Here is a 19,716-nt window from a genome sequence, read left to right as displayed (position 1 = left end):
ACCATTTCCTCGTGTTCTGTATTCACTTAATCCTCATCTCTTGTAAGTTATTTATATTCTTCTTTTTCTTTTTTGCAATGAAATATTTATTGCAAGATATTTAAACTTACATTATCTGAAATTCAAGGAAGAGTTCTATAGGCAAATTTTGGTAAAATTTTGATAACCGTTGGGGTAACTTTGTAGTTTCGGAAATTTGGCTTCATCCCTACTATTGCTAAGTCACAACTATTGTTGTTTTTTGTTATTCATTTTCCCCCCCTCTAACCTCCCATGTTTATTTTTGGTTTTCATTTGAATGATTCAAGATGTTCCGTTCAGTCAACAGAAAGTCCTACAACGTTTGTATTTTACACCTTAAATTCGGACATCATAACTCATAAGGTCCGAAATCGAACTCAAAGTTTGACCTCATGAATCGGCTATGGTTGAGATGTTTGTCTCCTTGGGTCATCGTCAAAGCTAATCTCCATAAGTATTTTCGGAATAAAAGAATAAACTACATAGATTCTAGTGTGAGTCATCACTAATTTCATGGCTTAATCATCTCAAAAAAAAAAAATATAGAGCAAACTCGTGCTGAAAAATTAGTAAAGAAGCAACAAAGCGATAGTGAACAAGAAATAAATATGTATTTCTATTATTCATAAAGGTGTGTCCAGGTACATTACATAGTACGTAACGCTATACATAGTATAAAAAAGACTATTAAAAGGTCATAAATTACAAAAAAAATTAATGGACTTGAAACTCTTTTAACGAACACACTAAATGTAATGGTGTCTCTTCATTTGAACATTCATATAAATATTTAATGAATCACTATTTAGTTAAAAATAAATAACTATTTGATTTATCTCCATAATTTATGATATTAAGGTGTTGTTTGCAAAAGCTTTTAGAAATAAATTTTAAATTTGTTTTAGCTTATAATCTCTTTTTAGGTGTTTGCAAAATCTCTTTTTGAAAAATAAGTTGTTTTAGCTTATTTTTAGCTCATTATTTCTCTAAAAATAAGCTGTTTTTAAAAGCACCCTTAGATCAGCGCTTCTATATACCATCATATTTAGGTGGTGTTTGCAAAAGCTTTTAGAAATAGATAATTAACATTTTTTTCTCACATAATCTGTTTTTAGCTGTTGCAAAAATAACATTTACTTTTGCTTATCCTAAAATAAGCAGTTTTAACCTATAATTTGTTAAGCACCCATGACCCTACTTTTTCTATTGAAGTTAATTTTCCAGTAAATTTACAAGCAACCCAACTTTTAAAAATAAGCATTTAAAATCAACTTAACTCACAATCCATAAGTTCTGCTTTTAAATAAGCTTTTGCAAACACCACCTTACAAATACATCCAACTTTTACAAATAAGCATTTAAAATCAACTTAACTCACAATCCATAAGTTCTGCTTTTAAATAAGCTTTTGCAAACACCACCTTTATACAATAGTCAATCCATACTAATTAGTATGTTATAGAGGCCCAAAATAAATTAATTAGTTTTGATTTTCATTTTCCGAAATGGTTAATTTAACTGGCCCATTTTAGAAGAGTATAAATATTAATTAACGGTTACCGATTTATCTGAACGCCCTAAAAACCCCCCCAAATTCTTCCGACCAAGATCTTCTCTGCTGTTCGTTGCTTCTCCGGTGAGTTCAATTTCCTTTTTCCTGGATACGCATCTTTCAATTTCATTTCTAGGGTTTCTTTTGGGGGTTTTTGTGATTTGGATTTTTTTCTAAATTAAAAAATAAATCACCCCTTTTTTGAAAATGAATGTAGATAAATAATTGAATTTCGTGGCTGTTCGAGATGTAGTGTTTGATGAAATTGAATCGGCTAATTGAGATTATCTTCGTGATTTTGTGTGTGGGTGTGTTTGGAAATGTTTAATTCAGAATTTCTAGATCTAATGTACTTAGACACTTGATAATTTTTTTTTTCATTTTCCATTTTATTTTTATTTTAATTTTTTTAAGCTGTGTAGATGTTTGACTGTTTATTCGGCAAAATTTCTCTCGAAAAGTATGTTTTTTTATAATTCACGCGCTGTATCTGATCGGCGAAGTCTTTCGGAATTAAGTGATGAAAAAAATCAATTGATTTGGGGTTTTTATGAATTTTTGTTTACATTATGATTTCACAGCAAGGATGACTGTGTATCGAAATGGAATTATTATTGCATTAGACATTTTATCAAGCAATCGAGAAACGTCACTCAAATTCACTTGTGGTTGAAAGTCTTTTGGTCGATTCTATGCCTTGAAGATTGGAATCGCAAAATATTTAATAAGTTTTGAAAACTTTTGTTTGTTTTTTAGCATCACCTTATTCTTAATATTTAGGCCGTCTCGACTAGTAGAAATAAAATCCCGTCAACTTCTTTGTGACTATACATTTATTAATAGGGGTAGAAATCGGAACATTTCCATTTCTTCCGACTCTGATCTGAATATTTCCGATTTTGCAACCAATTTTTGTATCCCAATTTCCAAAATTCCGAATTTTTCGAAAAAAAAGTTTGTATCAAAATCGGAATTGTATATTAGATATGCGGAATTTCCGAACAAACAGTTTTGTCTAAGACAAAAAATCCTTGTTTTTCTGCTCAATTTTCTTCCGAAGCTTGTCTGTGCTTTCCACCCTCATCAATCTCGCATTTTATTTCTCGATTTCAAGTTTTCAGCAATTGTTAGTTTTTCTATTTGGTGACTAGAGTAGATTTCTTGTTATCCTTGTAATATCCCTCATATTCGGAGAATCTCGCATTCTTTTTCATGTATTATTAAAAAAATAAAAAAATAAAAAAATAAAAAAAAACCCGAAACTTCCGGAAAAATAAAAACCCGCATATTTACATTCCAAATCGGAGCCGGAACCTATAAATCACTTCCGAAAAAATCGGAAATTTTCCGAAAAAGGCTATTTCCAATCCGATCCGTCCAATTGCATATAGATAACTGCAAATCGGGATTTTTGTACTCGTCTGAGAAAAAAAAAAACAAACCAAGTGTTTCGATTATTTCTCAACTTGTGATATTGTATACTAATATATGCTTTCTTGTTTATCCCTACATTGTGTTTTGGTAGGTTACGAGCAAGTCGTTTCTCAGTGAAGATGGATTGGCAAGGGCAAAAGCTGGCAGAGCATCTGATGCAGCTAATGTTGGTCTTTTTTGCGGTAGTCGCGTTTATTACAGGCTACGTTTTGGGGTCGTTTCAGACAATGCTGCTTATATATGCAGCTGGGGTCGTATTAACTTCTCTTATTACCATTCCAAATTGGCCGTTCTTCAACCGTAACCCTATCAATTGGTTGGACTCGAGCGAGGCTGAAAAGCATCCCAAGCCACAACCTGCTCCTATTTCTGGTCCGAAGAAGAAAGTCTCCAAAAAATAGATCGTCTTTTTTCGCGATTTCTTCAAAGGTGTAAGATACGATTTAGTGAACTTTTGGGGGGGTTTGATTAATATTGGTTTATGTGACTGTAGCTGCATAATTTAGTTTTGGTATAATTAGTATTGTCGTATTGAGATTCGGTGCCGTTACGTACTTTAAAACCCCATTCTCGGAAAACTTCTATGAAATATATGAAAATGACTGCATATGCATTATAGTTTTTTTTTTTTTTTTTTTTTTTTTTTTTGCTCTCTTTCTTTTTCGGTTGTGTACTTTTTTCGTTATAGGTAATGAATAGGTTATATGATGAAGCTGGAATAATATGTGATGGCAGGGTTTTGTTAGCATAGAATGATAGCTTCGGGTTTTCGGGTTTCCATTTCTGGGTTTTTGGGTTTTCGGGTTTCGGTTCTGTTTTTGGGGTTTCAGGTTTGAGTTGTGAGTTTCTTTTATGCTCTTGTTTGCCTGAGTTATGAAAGAAAGAAAGAAAGAAAGAAAGTGAGAAATTTCATAAATATTAAACAAACATAATTTGTATTATTTTTATATTTATAAAAATATATTTGAACATATAATATTATTGGAACACCAGAAGCCAATGTGTATTAGGTAGCCCCTAAAATTGTTGAAAGCTTTAATTAACTAACTAATTAATTAATTAATTAGCACCGGGGAAGTTGCTATGAAAAACCCTATTAAAATCAACACACTTATTTTATATTATCTATGTTTAGGAGTTCAAGTTCCTTCATTACATCCCTAAATAGAGGTTGACTTAGATATTGGATAATATTTTGTTATTAACATGTTGCATAGCCTAATAAATGCTTCATGACTAGATGTAGTGAAATGTGGTTTGGTGAATGTTTTTTTTTACACAAGGAAGAACATTTTACCCTAAAATGTTCTTCCTTTATGTATAAGTATCTATCAATTTCGAATTTTTTTAACTATGTTTATTTTTCATATTAGGCTGGCTCTTGTTTATTCTATATTAGGTATGGATGGAGTGATTGTACTTTGTTCTCAGTTTATTTGAAGTTGTCTGTTTGCTGCACAACGTCACATTTTTTGCAGTTGTTACATTTGTTTCGCCCATCTTTTGTGGAATTGTAAGTGGTCTTGACTATTATGGTGAGGTGAATGGATTCCCTCGATTTTTCCAGGCTTTATGTGATCATTTTCATTTCTATGTCTTATCTTTAATTTGAGTTGCCTGTTTTGCCCGTGTTATTCTATTTTTAATACGTTTTATTTTTCGGCAGTTAATATTTTTAGCTACTTTTCAGATTGTAGCATATCTCTGAAACTCTTTATGTACTTGTTTATTTTTAATCTATAGAAAAGTTGGGGGTCCAGCCCAATCCCCACCCTTATTGGATGTCGCTTATATATATATATATATATATATATATATATATATATATATATATATATATATATATATATATATATATATATATATATATATATATATATATATATATATATATATATATATATATATTCAACTATGGATTCCATAATGTTAATCATTTGACTAACCCACTATCACCATTTATAACATTATCAATTAATAAAAGTCAAATTTTTATTCCAACAATAGTTGGTTGAGTTTGTCACATATAATTATGTATAATTTATTTTACATTTCTTATATATAATATATTTTACGTTTTTTGTAGAATTTGCAAGTTATTATACTTTGAAGGAATGTTACTATAACCTTAATTGTCAGTGATAAAAACATCACTTCATATTGGATTATTAGTTATGATTGAAAACATACCTACTCGTTTAAATAAGATTATAGTTAATTTTTTTTCTTTTTTGTGTAAATTTGGATTAAATAAAATAACTTAAAGTAAAATTCCAAATTAATAAGTTCATTGCATTTGTCCGGATTGATTCGTTGCTAATTATTTTCTGAATTATTATTGTTCGATTAAAAAGCTATATAATTTATAATCATTTAAAAAAAAAAAAATCTCCATCCAAAATTAAATCCCGATTTCTACTTTCTCATTTTCTTTTTAAATCGAACATGCCAATTACTATCCGATTTATTTAACTTTTTGACCCATAATCTCAACTAATGTTTTTTTAGTGGTTTAAATTGGTCTTTCTCTTTCTCCAAAAGTCATTTTCTAAAAGATGAAAATAATTAATAGGTACATACAGGGGCGAGTCCACCCAAGGGCTAGGGTGGACTCAAGCCCCCCCTCACTTCCCAAATTTTTACTATTATATATATATATATATATATATATATATATATATATATATATATATATATATATATATATATATATATTCTATTTAATTTTTTAGTCAATTCAATTATATTATGGGTAAATTACAAACACCCCCCTGAGGTATGGTCAAATTACAAAAACACCCCTCTTGTTTGGATAATTACAACCAACCCCTCAACTCCTCAAATTTAGTGGAATCTTCGAGATTATATGGAATATTATCACTTTTGTACTCGTTTTATCCCATTCGAACTCTACATTTTGAAGCAAGATGATCATAATATGTGATTTTTAGCTTGTATATATCAGTTTGTGGTGTATCGGAAACTGTATTTTTACACAAAACGAGTACAAACTAGAGCACATTTTACGGAACCTAGATGATTATGTTGAATTTGGCACCATAAGGGTGGAGGTGTAAGAAAAAAATCATAGTTGAGGGGGTAGATGTAATTATCCAAACAAGAAGGGGATTTTTGTAATTTGACCATACCTCAGGGGGGTGTTTGTAATTTACCCTTATATTATTTAAGCCCACTTATTTTTAGTCCACTTATTCAAAGCCCCCCATGTATATTCTATTTATTTTTTTAGTCTATTTAATTAATCCTATATATATATATATATATCCTATTTTTCTTTTAGTCTGCTCAATTATATTTTATATATATATACATATATACTCTATTTAATTTTTAGTCTATTTAATTATATTATTTAAGCCCACTTATTTTTAGACCACTTACTCAAAACCCTCCATCACCTCATGTATGACTTGCTCTCATCTTCTATTTCTCAAGTTCATTACGTTTCTTGAAAAATAAAAACTTTGTTCTCTCTCACAGTCACACTAATAGCGGTTAAATTGCCATCCACCGACGATCATTTTAGCATTTGACAACTTCTCTGTGTCAATTTGATAATCGACTTGATATTCATGTTTCTTAAATTTTCATAGCAATTTAGCTTTCGCGGTTTTGGTATTATCTTCTGAAAGTGAAGGAAAAAAAATTCATATCGAATTTTCATCTCAAATTTCTTTCGTAGCAAAATTTTTTTCGGGGGCGCTGCCCCCGAACCCCCGTGTGTTTAAGCCCCCCCTCACTAAACTTTCTGGCCTCGCCACTGGGTACATAATATGATGCTACATATTATTGACTTTTATTTATGTATAACTAAAATAAGATCGCGGTTGCATATCATCGTTCGCATGTTTTAAAAAATTATCGCACCGACAAAAACCAAATAAATAAAATTGAAAATGTCCATTATAAATTGTTTCAACCAATCAAGATAAAGAAAAGAAATAAGAAAAGGGAAAGGGAAATCACAATTCTAATGTACCAAGGTAAAAATAATAAGCTACAACTAACTTTTTATAATAAATTGATTAGATTTCGGGAAAATTATTAGTAACTATTTAGGTGGTTTTTGCAAAAAAATTTAAGAAAAAATTTTGAGTTTTTTTTTTTTTGCTTATAATTAATCTGTATTTAGGTGTTTACAAAATCAATTTTTGTTTTTATTTCTTTTAAAATAAATTGTTTTAAAGTATTTTTTTAAAAGGACCCTTAGATCTGTTTTTTCTATTTAAGCTCATTATATTTTCTAAAATATTTTAAGTTTTAACTCACAATCTCTAACTTATTATATTTTCTTTTTTTTTGGGAAGCCCAGTGGAATAAAATTAATTGTTCTAACTATTTAGACGAATAATTTATTAAATAATTATTATTAGTAATATGTGTGTAGGAGAATCTTTTCTTTTTGGGTGGGGGTTGATTTGTGGAATCAAATTTGGAGGCATGCAATTGAAGGAGAAAATTGGTTCGTATATGATGGATTAATAGCTAGTAGCCACACAGTTGACGTTACGTTTTGTGCCCTTAAATATTCCAATAATTTTATTAAATTAGGACCAATTTTGGATGTTGTAGGTTTCACAAAAATGGAATATAAGAACCACCCAATTTCTTTTTGTGGACAATAATAATAAGATGGTCACAAATTAATTTTGAAAATTTTGAAAAATAGTAACTATCACAAGTCTTTCTCAACTAGTTGTCCAATCATAGTGGACTTCGAAAATCGGAGTGCGCAATTATGATAAAGACATGAATCGGCAAATAAATCCTGACGGGAATAACTCAACTAGTTTTCATGTGGTAAGTTGGTGCGAGGTTCTAGAATTTGAGTACAGACAATTATTGCGTGATGGTTAATTTCTTATGAGCAACAAATCTAGGTCCGTTATCCTAATGAACCGTTGAGTCAATTTAATTTGGGGTTATTGGTCAATTTAACAGCTAATTTACAGTTAATTGCCAATAATCCTCAATGACAAAAAGTATCTTATTGGTCCATAGTGAATAGTATTGGCATAACTTTAAGTCATTACTATTAGCCATTTTTCATTAGTCCTATATATGGATTGTAATTTGTCCCGCCTCGATGGATTCCAGCCATATCCTGACGCGAAATTCTCGAATTACATATCATAAATATATTAATACATGTACTTATATTTGACATATATATTAAACAAATGAACATCCGTATTATCTTAATAATAAAATGGGGAGGGCTCGTATTCTCTGCGAGCTGGATCAGTTCAAATAGGGAGGGCTCGTGGCTGTTATCACCTCTTTTAAATGTCAAGCGGGCTTTTTCCCGATCCATATCACATTGCAAGCTTCCCAACTCTCTTTAATCACATCCGTCACCTATGACTGCCCTGCATTGGCCAGTGGTTGGTTTAGTAGGTTACGCGAGAGTGAGTTTGGGTTTTATTTATAGGATCTTATTGTTTTAACTTTTGAGGCAATCCAATATGTATCAGCGATTACTAGTGTGCATGTAAACGACATCAGATCAATCGAAACCTGACCAAAGGATACCAAATTTTCTATTTTACCAACTTAGGAGAATCAATATTTATTTTTTTAATCTATAATAGGGTGTTGGACTACTTAAAAATCTTTTAGATGTACTGCAAAAAATCAAAATAATACTAATCTTCTAAAATGGACACTTCTAAATATATTCTTGATGATTCACTTTTGGTTATATAATGGTAAGAATTCAGACCGCATTTCAAGAAAGATTCTCCTTAGCCTTAAAGTTTCCGCTAAGGCACACAAAACTAGGAGAAAGAAGATCTTTTTGTCTCCCATAATATATGATTCTTTTTAATATAATTAAATTTTATATTCATGCAATAGTTAAACAAACAATACGAGGAATATAAACCACGTTATATGTCTGATATAAATTTATGAATCTCAAAAATGTTAAACATATGACTACAATTTTTCGGGTTCGCTCTAATTTTATTGAATTCTAACCGAATCGAATGATAATTTCAATTAAAGATCAACCTCTACTTTCGAGAATAAGGGTACGTAGGTGAATCATATACTTCGAAAATTCGATTTGTACCAAATTTTGAACTGGAAATTCAATTTCGTATTTGGTATATATTTTTTTGAAATTTCAGTTTACGTTATTGATGCCTGATATACCGAACCGTGCCGAACACCGAACTATTTAATAAATATTTTTTTTATTTTTCTTTTGTTTTAAAGTTTTCAACGTTATAACAAATTATAAATACTTTTAGATTGATTTTTTTTTCTTATATTACTTAAAAATTAGCCTCAATTGATCATCACCTTTTTTTTAAGGTCAATTATTGAAATTTGAATGTTAAATTCAAGAATTAATTAATTTAAATGTATTATATTTTTTTGCTTTTTTAAAATATAAAATATATTTTTGGTTTTACCGAAAAAAAAACCGAATTAATTGGGTAAAAAACCGTATAGAACCAAATAATTATGTTCGATAAACCATACAAATTTTCGAAGTACTGAAATTTTAACTTTTACAAAATTTCGATCGGTATCATCGAATCGGCACCCCTATATCTACATCTTCCAACTACCTCATTTAAATTTCGTTCAATTAATAATTATCCTAAAAAGTAGGATAACTTTTGTTTTTTGGGGAATGTTTAATTATGCTTTTTTCTATTTTAATATAAAGTATGTCATCATATAGATATAAATATATTGACATTGCTTACAAAAAGTAAATTATATTAGTAGTTACATATAATCTATCTTTTACTGTATGTGGTTTTACATTGAGGAGGTGTTTTAAAATAAGGGTAAATGACACTTAACTCCTCTTGTGATTTGAGTTTCCTCCACCCGATCTTCTTGTACTTTTAATATAAGTACATGCCCCCTGTAATTTGAACTTTGTATACATGATCTTCTTGTATTTTTAATATAAACACATAATCCTTTATGATATTCAATTTGATAAATAATCTTGCTCATTAGAAATATAATCTTTTTAAAAGTGCAAGGGTTTATGTGATTATATTAAAATATACGGGCAACATGTATTATATTAAAAATAAAAAGGGGTTATGCGCAAAATATTCAAATCAAAGAAGAGTAAGTTCTATTTACCGTTAAAGATAAACAATAAATTATTTATGATTAAAATGGAATTTACATCCAAATGCAATCGAAAATCACATTTTATAAGAAGAATTTGCAAAATAAGTAACATTTAATTATTATACAGTGAATACATTTTTTTACTATCTGAAATCGAATAATGTTCGGTGGAGATATATAAACTATTGATCTTTTTATTTTATTTTTTGAAAATTAACCAACAATAAATTTTATTTTAATAAAATAATGGGAACAAAATCAAAATCGTTACCAAACTTGCCTAATGTAAATTTACAGTAAAAAAAACTAAAAATACAACTAAAATCAATGTCCGAAAACCTGTTAATCTGGTCAACGGTCAACACCTTCTCATGATATATAGATACAAAAAAAAATATATATATATGCATACACATTACACACACACCATTCCCATCCATCCCCTATTCATTCATTCCTCAGTCCATAATTTATTCAGTTATTATTCTTTCTTACTCATTCCTATTTTTTCGCAGATTTTTCTCAATCCTTATCCAATTTTCAAACCCTCCCCCTTCCTTTATATATAATTCCCCATCTCAAGCGGTTTCAATTGCAGGTTGGGGCACCTGAAAATTCATTTTTTGCAGGTATTAATTTCACAATTTTTTTCTTCGATTTCTGATTTTTGAATTTCTGTATTCTGTTGCTGTTTATGGTTTTGGCAGCATTAGATCTGTTTAACAATTCGTATACGTTGTTCTGAGTTTCTGAGTTCCCCCAATTTTTTTCTTTTTTTTTTTTGCGGGAATCAATTTTCGTGAAGTTTCGAATCGTACGCTGCAAATGTTTATTGAGTTAGATCTAATTGATATGTGTGATTACCTTCCGGTAACCATGGTTTAATGTCTGAGTTTTTTTTTAATTGTTTTATCGCAGTAGCAGTGACTAAATATTGCATCTTTTCCCGCTCGGAATTGCATTTTTCATTTAATTAATACCTTTTTCTTCATTGTTCAAAATTTACCCGAATTGCTCAAAAATGGGGGTGCATAATGTAGTGGGTGTTCTTTATTTTGGTGGGTGGGTAGGTGAGCTCGATGGTCGAATATTTGAAATCGTAGTGTGAACGCGATATCTCGTTTCTTGGGGTTAGTGGGTAGCTTGTGGTGCTGTAGTTTGGTTGGTAGGTGAGTTCAACGGGTTACATCTTTGAAGGCTTAGTATAAACATGCTGTCTCGTTTTATCGGCGTCTTCCATTTGTTTTTAATAAAGCATCAACATCAAGGTAGTCACCACTTGACATTAAATTATCAACTCCTTCTCAACTTGGGTGATTTAATTTATTTTGATTTTCTTTACATGTGATTTTTTTATCGGTCGTATTCAAGTAGATCCCGTTTCTATTTCCGCAAATTTGGTAGTTCGAAACAATTGATATATTTGATTTTTTTCGTTACTTATTACAGACAATTGTACTGCAAAGAGATGGAAGTCACGGGAGGTTAACGCTCATTTTTATGGACTTTTCAGGTATTGCTTTGTTCAAGTTCACTTTGCGTTCCTGCTTTTTGATTGGCTATTTGTTTTCTTCTTATTTCGTCGCATTGATTTTGTTTTAATGGATTTCTGAAAATAATAGGTACTTGGGAAATGTGTGAGGGTAAAAACACTTCAAGAAAATCGAAATCGAACATAAGCCTGGTCTGGGCCAAGAAGCCGAACTCTAATAGAATTAGTGAAAGTGGTATGGAATTTGAATCTTATTGGATGAAGCACAGAAAATCGTCGGCCTTTGCAGCACAAGACATCCACTTTGCGACATCGTTTATGCCTTGGTCTTGTAGAATCCCCATCGGCGAAGGATTTCACGAATTTCTTTAATCAAACCTCTTCCCAAAATTATTCCAAAAATTTATTTGATTATTTTCATAATGACGACTGTGGTACAAACTTCTGTGATCAGCGACTTTAGAAGAATGCCAGCCCCATTTTCCGCGAAAAGAATTAAAGAATCAGAAACCCCATCTCAAAAAACCGGTTCAATCTTATTTTCTGAAGTTGCTGATTCTAAAAGTGATGCAATATTGTTTGCTAAAATTGCCGAAGATTACCACAGTTCGATCCTGCCCGGACTGCCCGATGATGTGTCGAAGCAATGCCTCTCTCTAGTTCCTCGTTCCAATTTTCCCGCCATGGGTGCAGTGTCCAAACGGTGGAGGTCATATATCAAGAGCAAAGAGTTTGTGACTGTTAGGAAACTAGGTGGAGTGGTTGAGGAATGGCTGTACGTACTGACGGTGGATGATGAAGGAAAAGAAAGCCACTGGGAGGTTCTAGATTGTTCTGGAAACAAACGCTGTCGGCTTTTGCCTATGCCTGGACCTGTTAAAGCCGGGTTTGGCGTTGTTGTTCTCAATGGGAAGCTACTGGTTATTGCTGGATATTCTATTGTTGATGGAACTGGTTCCGTTTCGGCCGATGTTTACCAATACGATCCTTGCCTCAACAGGTTTTTATTTACTCTCTCGATTCTCCTTACTTGTTAGCTCTCGTGCATATATCAGTTGTCGAGACAGTCGAATAATCTAATTACTTTGAATTCCCTCGATTACCATCCGGAAAATTTCGATTTTAGAACGAGTTTTTTCATTCTGATTTCCATTTTTCCGATTTTTTTTAGAACTGAATTCGACTAAGTTTTTCGATTTTGATTTTAGTTTTTAATTTTTTTCCGATTTTCCACACCCTACTTTTTTTTTTTAATAGCTCTTAATATGCTTGTGATTTATTCTATTATAACAAAAAGTACCTCCTATTGTATGCAGCTGGAGCAAATTAGCCAGCATGAATGTGGCCCGCTACGACTTTGCATGCGCTGAGGTGGACGGCATGGTCTACGCAGTCGGAGGATGTGGGGCCGACGGAGAATCCCTGTCGTGCGCCGAGGTGTACGACCCAGATTCCGACAGGTGGACGGCGATCGAGAGCCTCCGCCGCCCGAGGTGGGGCTGCTTCGCCTGCAGCTTCCAGGGGAAGCTCTACGTAATGGGCGGTAGGTCGACCTTCAGCATCGGCAACTCCCGTTTCGTGGACGTGTACAGCCCGAAGAGCCGGTCGTGGGCCCCCCAGATGAAGAACGGCTGCGTCATGGTTACCGCCCACGCGGTGGTCGGCGGCCGGCTCTGCTGCATGGAGTGGAAGAACGAGCGGAGGCTGGCAATTTTCAATCCGTCGGATAATTCTTGGAAGATGGTGCCGATCCCGGTTAACGGGAGCTCGAGTATCGGGTTTCGGTTTGGAATATTGAAGGGGAAGCTTCTGCTGTTCTCAGTGCAGGCGGACCCCAGTTATCGAACTCTGGTTTACGATCCGGAAGCTGCACCTGGATCCGAGTGGGGGGTTTCGGATATAAAGCCTTCGGGTTCGTTTTTGTGCAGTGTCACAATTGCGGCATGATTGGACATTTTCATCTGATCTGACTGTGTGTGTATTTGTTGTTGTTGTTCCTGTTTTGTGTGTGTGCTCATTTAATTTATGAAAGGATTCAATGTCTGAATAATGGGGAAAATGTTGTACTTTGTTGTGTTTATGGGATATATCTGTTTATACATATGTGTTTGTGGGAATATAGATTTGGATTTAGGCCATGAGTTTGTACAGCTGTCCCACACTTTGGCTCTCAATTTGTACAAAATCATCTTCCATCAAATGGTGGGACTGTAAATAAAATAGTGGGCCTGTAAATAAATGTCTTTGTTCCAGTTATCTGCATATTTGAGTTTCAATCTTGTCTTTTAATTTAGTGTTAATTTCATTTACCTCCCCCATACTAATGGAAAAACATCACTTACCTCCCTTGTTACCATCAAAACCTTGATTCACCCCCTTGAATTATATGTTGTATCAGTTATACCATTTTTTTAATATAAATCTCTCCCTATTTATTTTCAATAATAATTTTCTTCTACTTTCATTTTTTTACATACTCATTTAATTATTATTATTTTTATTATTTTTATAGGAAAACTATTTTTCTCTTAAAAGTAAATTTTAAGAAGAAACCATAATAGAAATATATTTATTCTCTTTATGATAAACTTGAACATGTAAATTAATTTAAAGTTTCAATCTAACTAATTTCAAGTGTGGGCATCTTATTTTTTTTATAACATAATTTATGAAATAGTTCATTATTAGTATTAAATTTAATTATTTAGAATTGCTTAATCAAAATAATACCTAATGATAAATTTATATCCCTAAAAATATAAAATTTAAGATGTATAGTAAAGTTTAAATGATAAATATCATTGTAACGATTTTTGAATACATAATAAAAAAAACTATTGAGTAAAAAATATTTTTACTCTGATTCTTATGATATTTATATTTTATTTATCTTTAGAATAATTATCATTTAAATGAAAACTATGATTAGAGAGTTCAATGCAAGTAAATATTAAAGAAAAACGAGCAAAATTTAACAAATAAAAAAAAATGAGTATAAATTATAAATATTAAAATATTTTTTACCATGAAACTGAATATATTTAAATTTGTAAAAAAATGAAAGAGGGAGGCTTGTCTTAAAAAAAACTAAGGAAAAATGGTACAATTGGTATAACATGTAATCTAGGGGGTATAGTTGAAGATTTTTATAGTACAGGGATGTAGGTGAAGGTTTCTATTTACTGCTGGGAGGTAAGTGAAATTAACCCTTTAATTTATATTATTATTGGGGTGCACATTAATGAAATAGTATTATAATGTATATACTTTCATTTAAACTGTAAAACGGAAGACCAACTATATATATTAGAGAATTCAAGTCGAGTTGTTTGATGTTACTCTCTTTGTTTACTTTAGGGAAATTTTTTTTTTGGTGTGGCAGACAAATCCATATCGAATTTCGCATGATGTTGCATCTCGACGTGCCTTTTCTATGAAACGTAACCAACTCCTTGTTTTTAGATATAAGTGCATTGGTAAACTCCACTCTCGTACAGTTGCCACATATCACCACGAGACCTAAAAACTGTCGACAAGGATGATTGAACTCAAATCAGTATTTTTTTTAGTTTTCTTACTTCATCTACGAAACCATCGTTGCGTGCTACTCATCTCTATTTTAGTTGTTGGACAATTAATTGTATTGTGTTGAATAGTCAACACAACAACATTGTCTTTCGAATATAAATTGAAAATAGAAGGAAAACAAAAGTCGAATCATCAGTCAAACGAACAATAGATAAAATTGGGGTTTAAGGAAGTTAGAGCAAAATTTGAATTTGAAAGTATTATTGCCATTAATACATGTTTGGACTATGAAAAAGAGAATTTTGTCTGAACCTGAGAGGTGGTCCTCACGGGTTGGTAGTATGTTACACCGAGATTAATACATTGAGTAGATTTTGATGTTCGTATACACACAAACATACATGTTAAATTGTGATTATAATTGATGTAATAACACCTAATCGACTAGAGGTTAAAGTGCATGGAGTATGCACATGCAGTTGTGCATGTGAGGAGCACATGGATGTTGTTATCTGCAGCTGCAGCTCGTGACTTGGAGGAAAAACAGTTAATCTTATTGGCTGACAGATATGTAGTGCACATGGAATCATGGGTTATGGTTTTCTGGTAGATTATTGGTTGGTTTTGAGCTCATAATAATTTGTAATTTCTAAATCTAGTGGATTGGAGTGAGTCTCATTGAGTTCAAATCTCGTAAAGCTTGTTGTGTTCTTTATCTTTTTCGTTTTCAGTGTGGTTTTAATGTGTGTATTTGCTATGCTTATTGCGTGTGTGTGTGTGTGTGTGTTTGCGAGCTTGATTCGACGAAGTATAATCACTATTGATTCATAGGTGCAATAATGTATAACTCGAACATGTGACCAAATAGATCTTAAGTGCAAGGTGCGTCTCTACCAAAACAAACAAACTATCTCATCTTGTCTAATAGCCGGGCTTTGCCATAGAGAAATTTACCCAAATTTTAAAGCCAGAATTATAAAAAAGCAAAACTAGAGCCCCTCCGGAGAGAAATTATATAAAGCAAAATTAGAGCCCGAGAGAAATTGGCGGCAACCATCAATTCCCCACTCCAGAAAAATCCCCAAAAATCTAAATCTAGGGTTCCACCGCCCAACAATGTTCGGAGCTCAGTCGTCCTCCGCCGCTTTCGGCACCCCCTCCTCCACACCCGCCTTCGGCACTCCCTCAACTCCGGCGTTCAACACTTCGCTCTTTTCCACACCATTTTCTCAGCCATCCCAACCCCAGCAGCAGCAGCAAACGCCGTCGATATTTCAGACTCCTCAGCCTCAACAACAACAGCAGCAGAGCGCGTTCGGATTTACAACGCCGTTTAACGCTACCCCACAAACGCAACCAACTCCGTTTAACAATGCTTCTCCTGCCATGAATTTTATGAATTCGCAGCTGACTACTCAGATGGCCCCAGTTGCTCCTCTCCCGTTTTCTCTCGCCGATCGCGATATTCAAGTGATTTTTTTTTTTATTTTTTTTCCTTTTATTTTTTAATTGCTTTAGCTGTTTTGCGAATAGGGCACTTTAATTTGAACACTTCATCTTGTTTGTGTAGACGATTGTCGATGCGTATAAGGAGGAGCCGGGGAACCTTAAGTATGCATTTAAGGTTCGATTTTCAACAATTGTTCCCTTACTACTTGAAGATATTTCAATTCATCTGCAATGGGATTAAACCGGTTGTGTTTAATTGTGTTGTGTAATCGGAAAATATATGTAGTGTTTACCAAACTTTACGCTTGAATTGAATGTCAATACAGTTGTGTTGAGCTTAGTGACGTTCTACCCAAGCTTATGGAACCCGAAACTGAATTGTTTATTGTTTTAGTTGTTAAAAGAACTAAACTTCAATATTTTTTTAATTGAGCTGATAAAAGAACTAAACTTCGGTGAACTTTTATATAAGCTGAGCGTGACTTTACCGAGAGTGTTTTTATATATTTTCTTTTGTAACTTACCAATTTAAACTAAATTGTCACAATAGGGCTTCTAGGGTAGGCTTGTTTCGTCAACAAATGGAGCTCACCGAGTTTCTAATAGTTATCATGCTGAATTTTAAGTCGTGCGGCTAGACTTTTAGATCTAGTTTGAGAAAAGCTCTTCTTAGAAATTGAGGATGCTCATTGTTGGAAGACTGCATTTGATTCCATTGCCCGAAACTGGGCTGTATGCGGGCTTAATTAGCTTAGTTAGAAATCATGCGCTTTTTGGTTTTTGCGGAAATACTTATTGCTTTGAAGTTGGAACTATAAGAAGTGCTATTGATTTTTCTCCAAACTGCACCGACTTGTTGTGTGCATATATTCTCAATTGGATGTTCATCAAGATTTTTTGTTGGTTTTGCAGAATCTGTTATTTAGTGTGACTGAACCTCAGTACAGGACAAAGCCTGCTGGTGTATCAGATGTGAGTTTAGTGTATTCATTTTGACTTTGTATTGTATATCAGTATTGCAACAGTTTCAATTATAGATTTACTTGTGGATAAGATTCGGTTAGTCTGGTAAAAAATAGTTTATATTTCCAGATCATGTGGGCAGAGGCAATAGCAAAGCTAGAAGGTATGGAAAGTTCCCATAGAGAGCGCTTGTGGCCACAACTTGTGCACGGGTTTAAAGATCTTTCCCAACGTCTCAAGGTAAGTGAAAATGTGATTAGTTTCATTTTTATCTTATTTGGAAAGGAACTTTTCGACAGTCTGGACTCTGTAATTTGGGAGTCAGCACAAATTGCAACTTTTTTTTTCTTCATATCTGTCTGTCTACACAATCGATGTTCATAACATTGTTATACAAACTATTCTAGGTGATATTTCCATTGGCATTCACGATCGAATCCTTTCTACCATTATGTGATATTGCACCAGCTCTCTGAATTCGGTGATGAGATTTTGTGAGTGAGTTGTATATAACATGCAATAATTAACATCTTGGGAAGTAGATAAAAGGATGATAGTATAGACACGTAGTTTGGTATAAGTGGAGGAATGCAATTGGTAAAAGTACATCTGTATACTATAAAAGCTTGCATTGGAGAAAAGCGTATAGATATTTGTATCATTACAGTGGAGTAAGAAGTTGTGAGCTTAGTACACCCAAATCCTGAAATAAATGTAGTTATATCAGAATATTTTGTTGTTGGAAAGCTTAGTGAATTCCTAAGTGGCCGGATTACGAAAAAGAACTCAGTTACTATAATAAAATGACCACTCATGTTTAATTTTGTTATGAAGCTGACATGTGAATATTATCTTGTGATGAGGTGTACACTTCAATTTGGAATTCCTCTTTTCATGTGTATCAGCTCTCTGTCAGAGGCTGCGGGAATGTATTAACATTATTTATTTATATTTATTTATTTATGTATAATCTATAGGGAGGTGAATGTGTTCCTTATTAAAATTTGAACTTCGAAAGAAAATACCAAAAAAATGTGATTGTGTGCTCTCTAGCCTCCTTCACAATCCCGTCTTTACATGGACTCATGACGTTTCTATTGATACCATCAATTTAAGAATTGAGTAAATACACATTATGACGATTTTGTCCCTCATCTTGCTGCTCTTTGAACTATCATGTTTTGCTTATAATTTGTGAAAAGTTTCTGACGATGTCTTTAATATGGGTTTGTACAGCTTCAAGATGAAGTTCGACTCTCAGATTCTGAGAGATTGAAGATGACTCAGAGTTACGTGAAGCAGCTCCAAAGGCATTTCCAAGCTGACACACTCCCTTGGATTCAAAAGATGCAACAAAAAGAGCAAGGGCTTCAAAGGCGCCTTTTGAGGGTAACGAGAATAATAGAGGCACTTGAAGGTAGAGGCAGTCGATTACCTCTGATGAAAGGAGAAGTAGAATTAGCAGAGAAATTAGCTGCAATCACAAGACAGGTTTGAGTTTTTTCTTTTTTTTAATTACCTAATTTTATCTGTTTTGACACGTCAGCGAGGAGCATGAACAATAAATATAAAATGAACTTGCAGTTGAAAGGTGGTGCGGAACTTTATAGACGGGTTCAGAATCTGCTGACACTATCTCGCCTGCAAACAGATGGACCAACTGGTGGCTCTATTTATCTTCCAGGATCAACCAAAATTCATCAACAAAGCCTAGCTCAAATGCAGGAGGTACAAGAATGCAAATTGATTTTTATGTTCTTACGATTATCTTTTTTTTTTTTTTTTTTTTTTTTGTGAATTCTCTCAAATTGAATCCCCTTGTGCTGATAGTTTGTGTTTATCTGGAAATTTTATTTTTTATTTTCTCTGTTTGCGAAATAGGTCTTACAAAGGCAAACGGAGGCTATCGCTAGACTTGGAAACGTGCTCAAACGAGACGCACGAGACATGGAAATTATAATGGCTGAAGATACAGAAATGATTGAAGACTAGTAGAAGAAGCCTGCATAGTTTGCCCATATCTCTTTCTTGATCGATCTTCTCTTTAATTTCTCAGTGTACCTTTTCATTATAACCAAGAATGCTGAAATTCAAATATTATATGTATTATGAACATTTGCCCCAGTAAAAGCTTTTTGCATTAACCGAAAAA

At 32.8% G+C, this 19,716-nt stretch overlaps 3 protein-coding genes across 3 annotated transcripts; all 3 read left to right on the top strand.

Annotated features, from left to right (window-relative positions):
• Positions 1-1,516: 1,516 nt before the first annotated feature.
• On the top strand, positions 1,517-3,614 carry LOC105970892 (signal peptidase complex subunit 1). Its single transcript, XM_012995709.2, has 2 exons — positions 1,517-1,657; positions 3,099-3,614. Exon 2 carries the CDS (start codon positions 3,127-3,129, stop codon positions 3,406-3,408), a length of 282 nt encoding a protein of 93 aa, XP_012851163.1. The 5' UTR covers positions 1,517-1,657; positions 3,099-3,126; the 3' UTR covers positions 3,409-3,614.
• A 6,922-nt stretch (positions 3,615-10,536) lies between these two features.
• On the top strand, positions 10,537-13,886 carry LOC105970890 (Galactose oxidase/kelch repeat superfamily protein). The gene is made up of 4 exons (XM_088825314.1): positions 10,537-10,761; positions 11,582-11,645; positions 11,755-12,624; positions 12,941-13,886. Exons 3-4 carry the CDS (start codon positions 12,047-12,049, stop codon positions 13,569-13,571), a joined length of 1,209 nt encoding a protein of 402 aa, XP_088681440.1. The 5' UTR covers positions 10,537-10,761; positions 11,582-11,645; positions 11,755-12,046; the 3' UTR covers positions 13,572-13,886.
• A 2,167-nt stretch (positions 13,887-16,053) lies between these two features.
• LOC105970891 (nuclear pore complex protein) lies at positions 16,054-19,681 on the top strand. Its single transcript, XM_012995708.2, has 7 exons — positions 16,054-16,622; positions 16,723-16,776; positions 17,514-17,573; positions 17,694-17,804; positions 18,801-19,055; positions 19,149-19,292; positions 19,446-19,681. Exons 1-7 carry the CDS (start codon positions 16,269-16,271, stop codon positions 19,554-19,556), a joined length of 1,089 nt encoding a protein of 362 aa, XP_012851162.2. The 5' UTR covers positions 16,054-16,268; the 3' UTR covers positions 19,557-19,681.
• The last annotated feature ends 35 nt before the right edge of the window (positions 19,682-19,716 follow it).

This window comes from Erythranthe guttata, chromosome 11 (assembly GCF_056151865.1).
Source record: "Erythranthe guttata isolate IM_541 chromosome 11, IM_541, whole genome shotgun sequence".
Taxonomy (NCBI): domain Eukaryota; kingdom Viridiplantae; phylum Streptophyta; class Magnoliopsida; order Lamiales; family Phrymaceae; genus Erythranthe; species Erythranthe guttata.
Note: the sequence above shows the minus strand (reverse complement) of the source record. Positions and strands in the feature narration are given on the sequence as shown.

Bases quoted from the DNA above. Each gene is read 5' to 3' on its own strand.
- LOC105970892 (XM_012995709.2), top strand. From the start codon at position 3,127: ATGGATTGGCAAGGGCAAAAGCTGGCAGAGCATCTGATGCAGCTAATG.
- LOC105970890 (XM_088825314.1), top strand. From the start codon at position 12,047: ATGACGACTGTGGTACAAACTTCTGTGATCAGCGACTTTAGAAGAATG. The intron at 12,625-12,940 runs GTTTTTATTTAC...TATTGTATGCAG, and splicing joins TACGATCCTTGCCTCAACAG to CTGGAGCAAATTAGCCAGCA.
- LOC105970891 (XM_012995708.2), top strand. From the start codon at position 16,269: ATGTTCGGAGCTCAGTCGTCCTCCGCCGCTTTCGGCACCCCCTCCTCC. The intron at 16,777-17,513 runs GTTCGATTTTCA...TTGGTTTTGCAG, and splicing joins ACCTTAAGTATGCATTTAAG to AATCTGTTATTTAGTGTGAC. The intron at 19,293-19,445 runs GTACAAGAATGC...TTTGCGAAATAG, and splicing joins GCCTAGCTCAAATGCAGGAG to GTCTTACAAAGGCAAACGGA.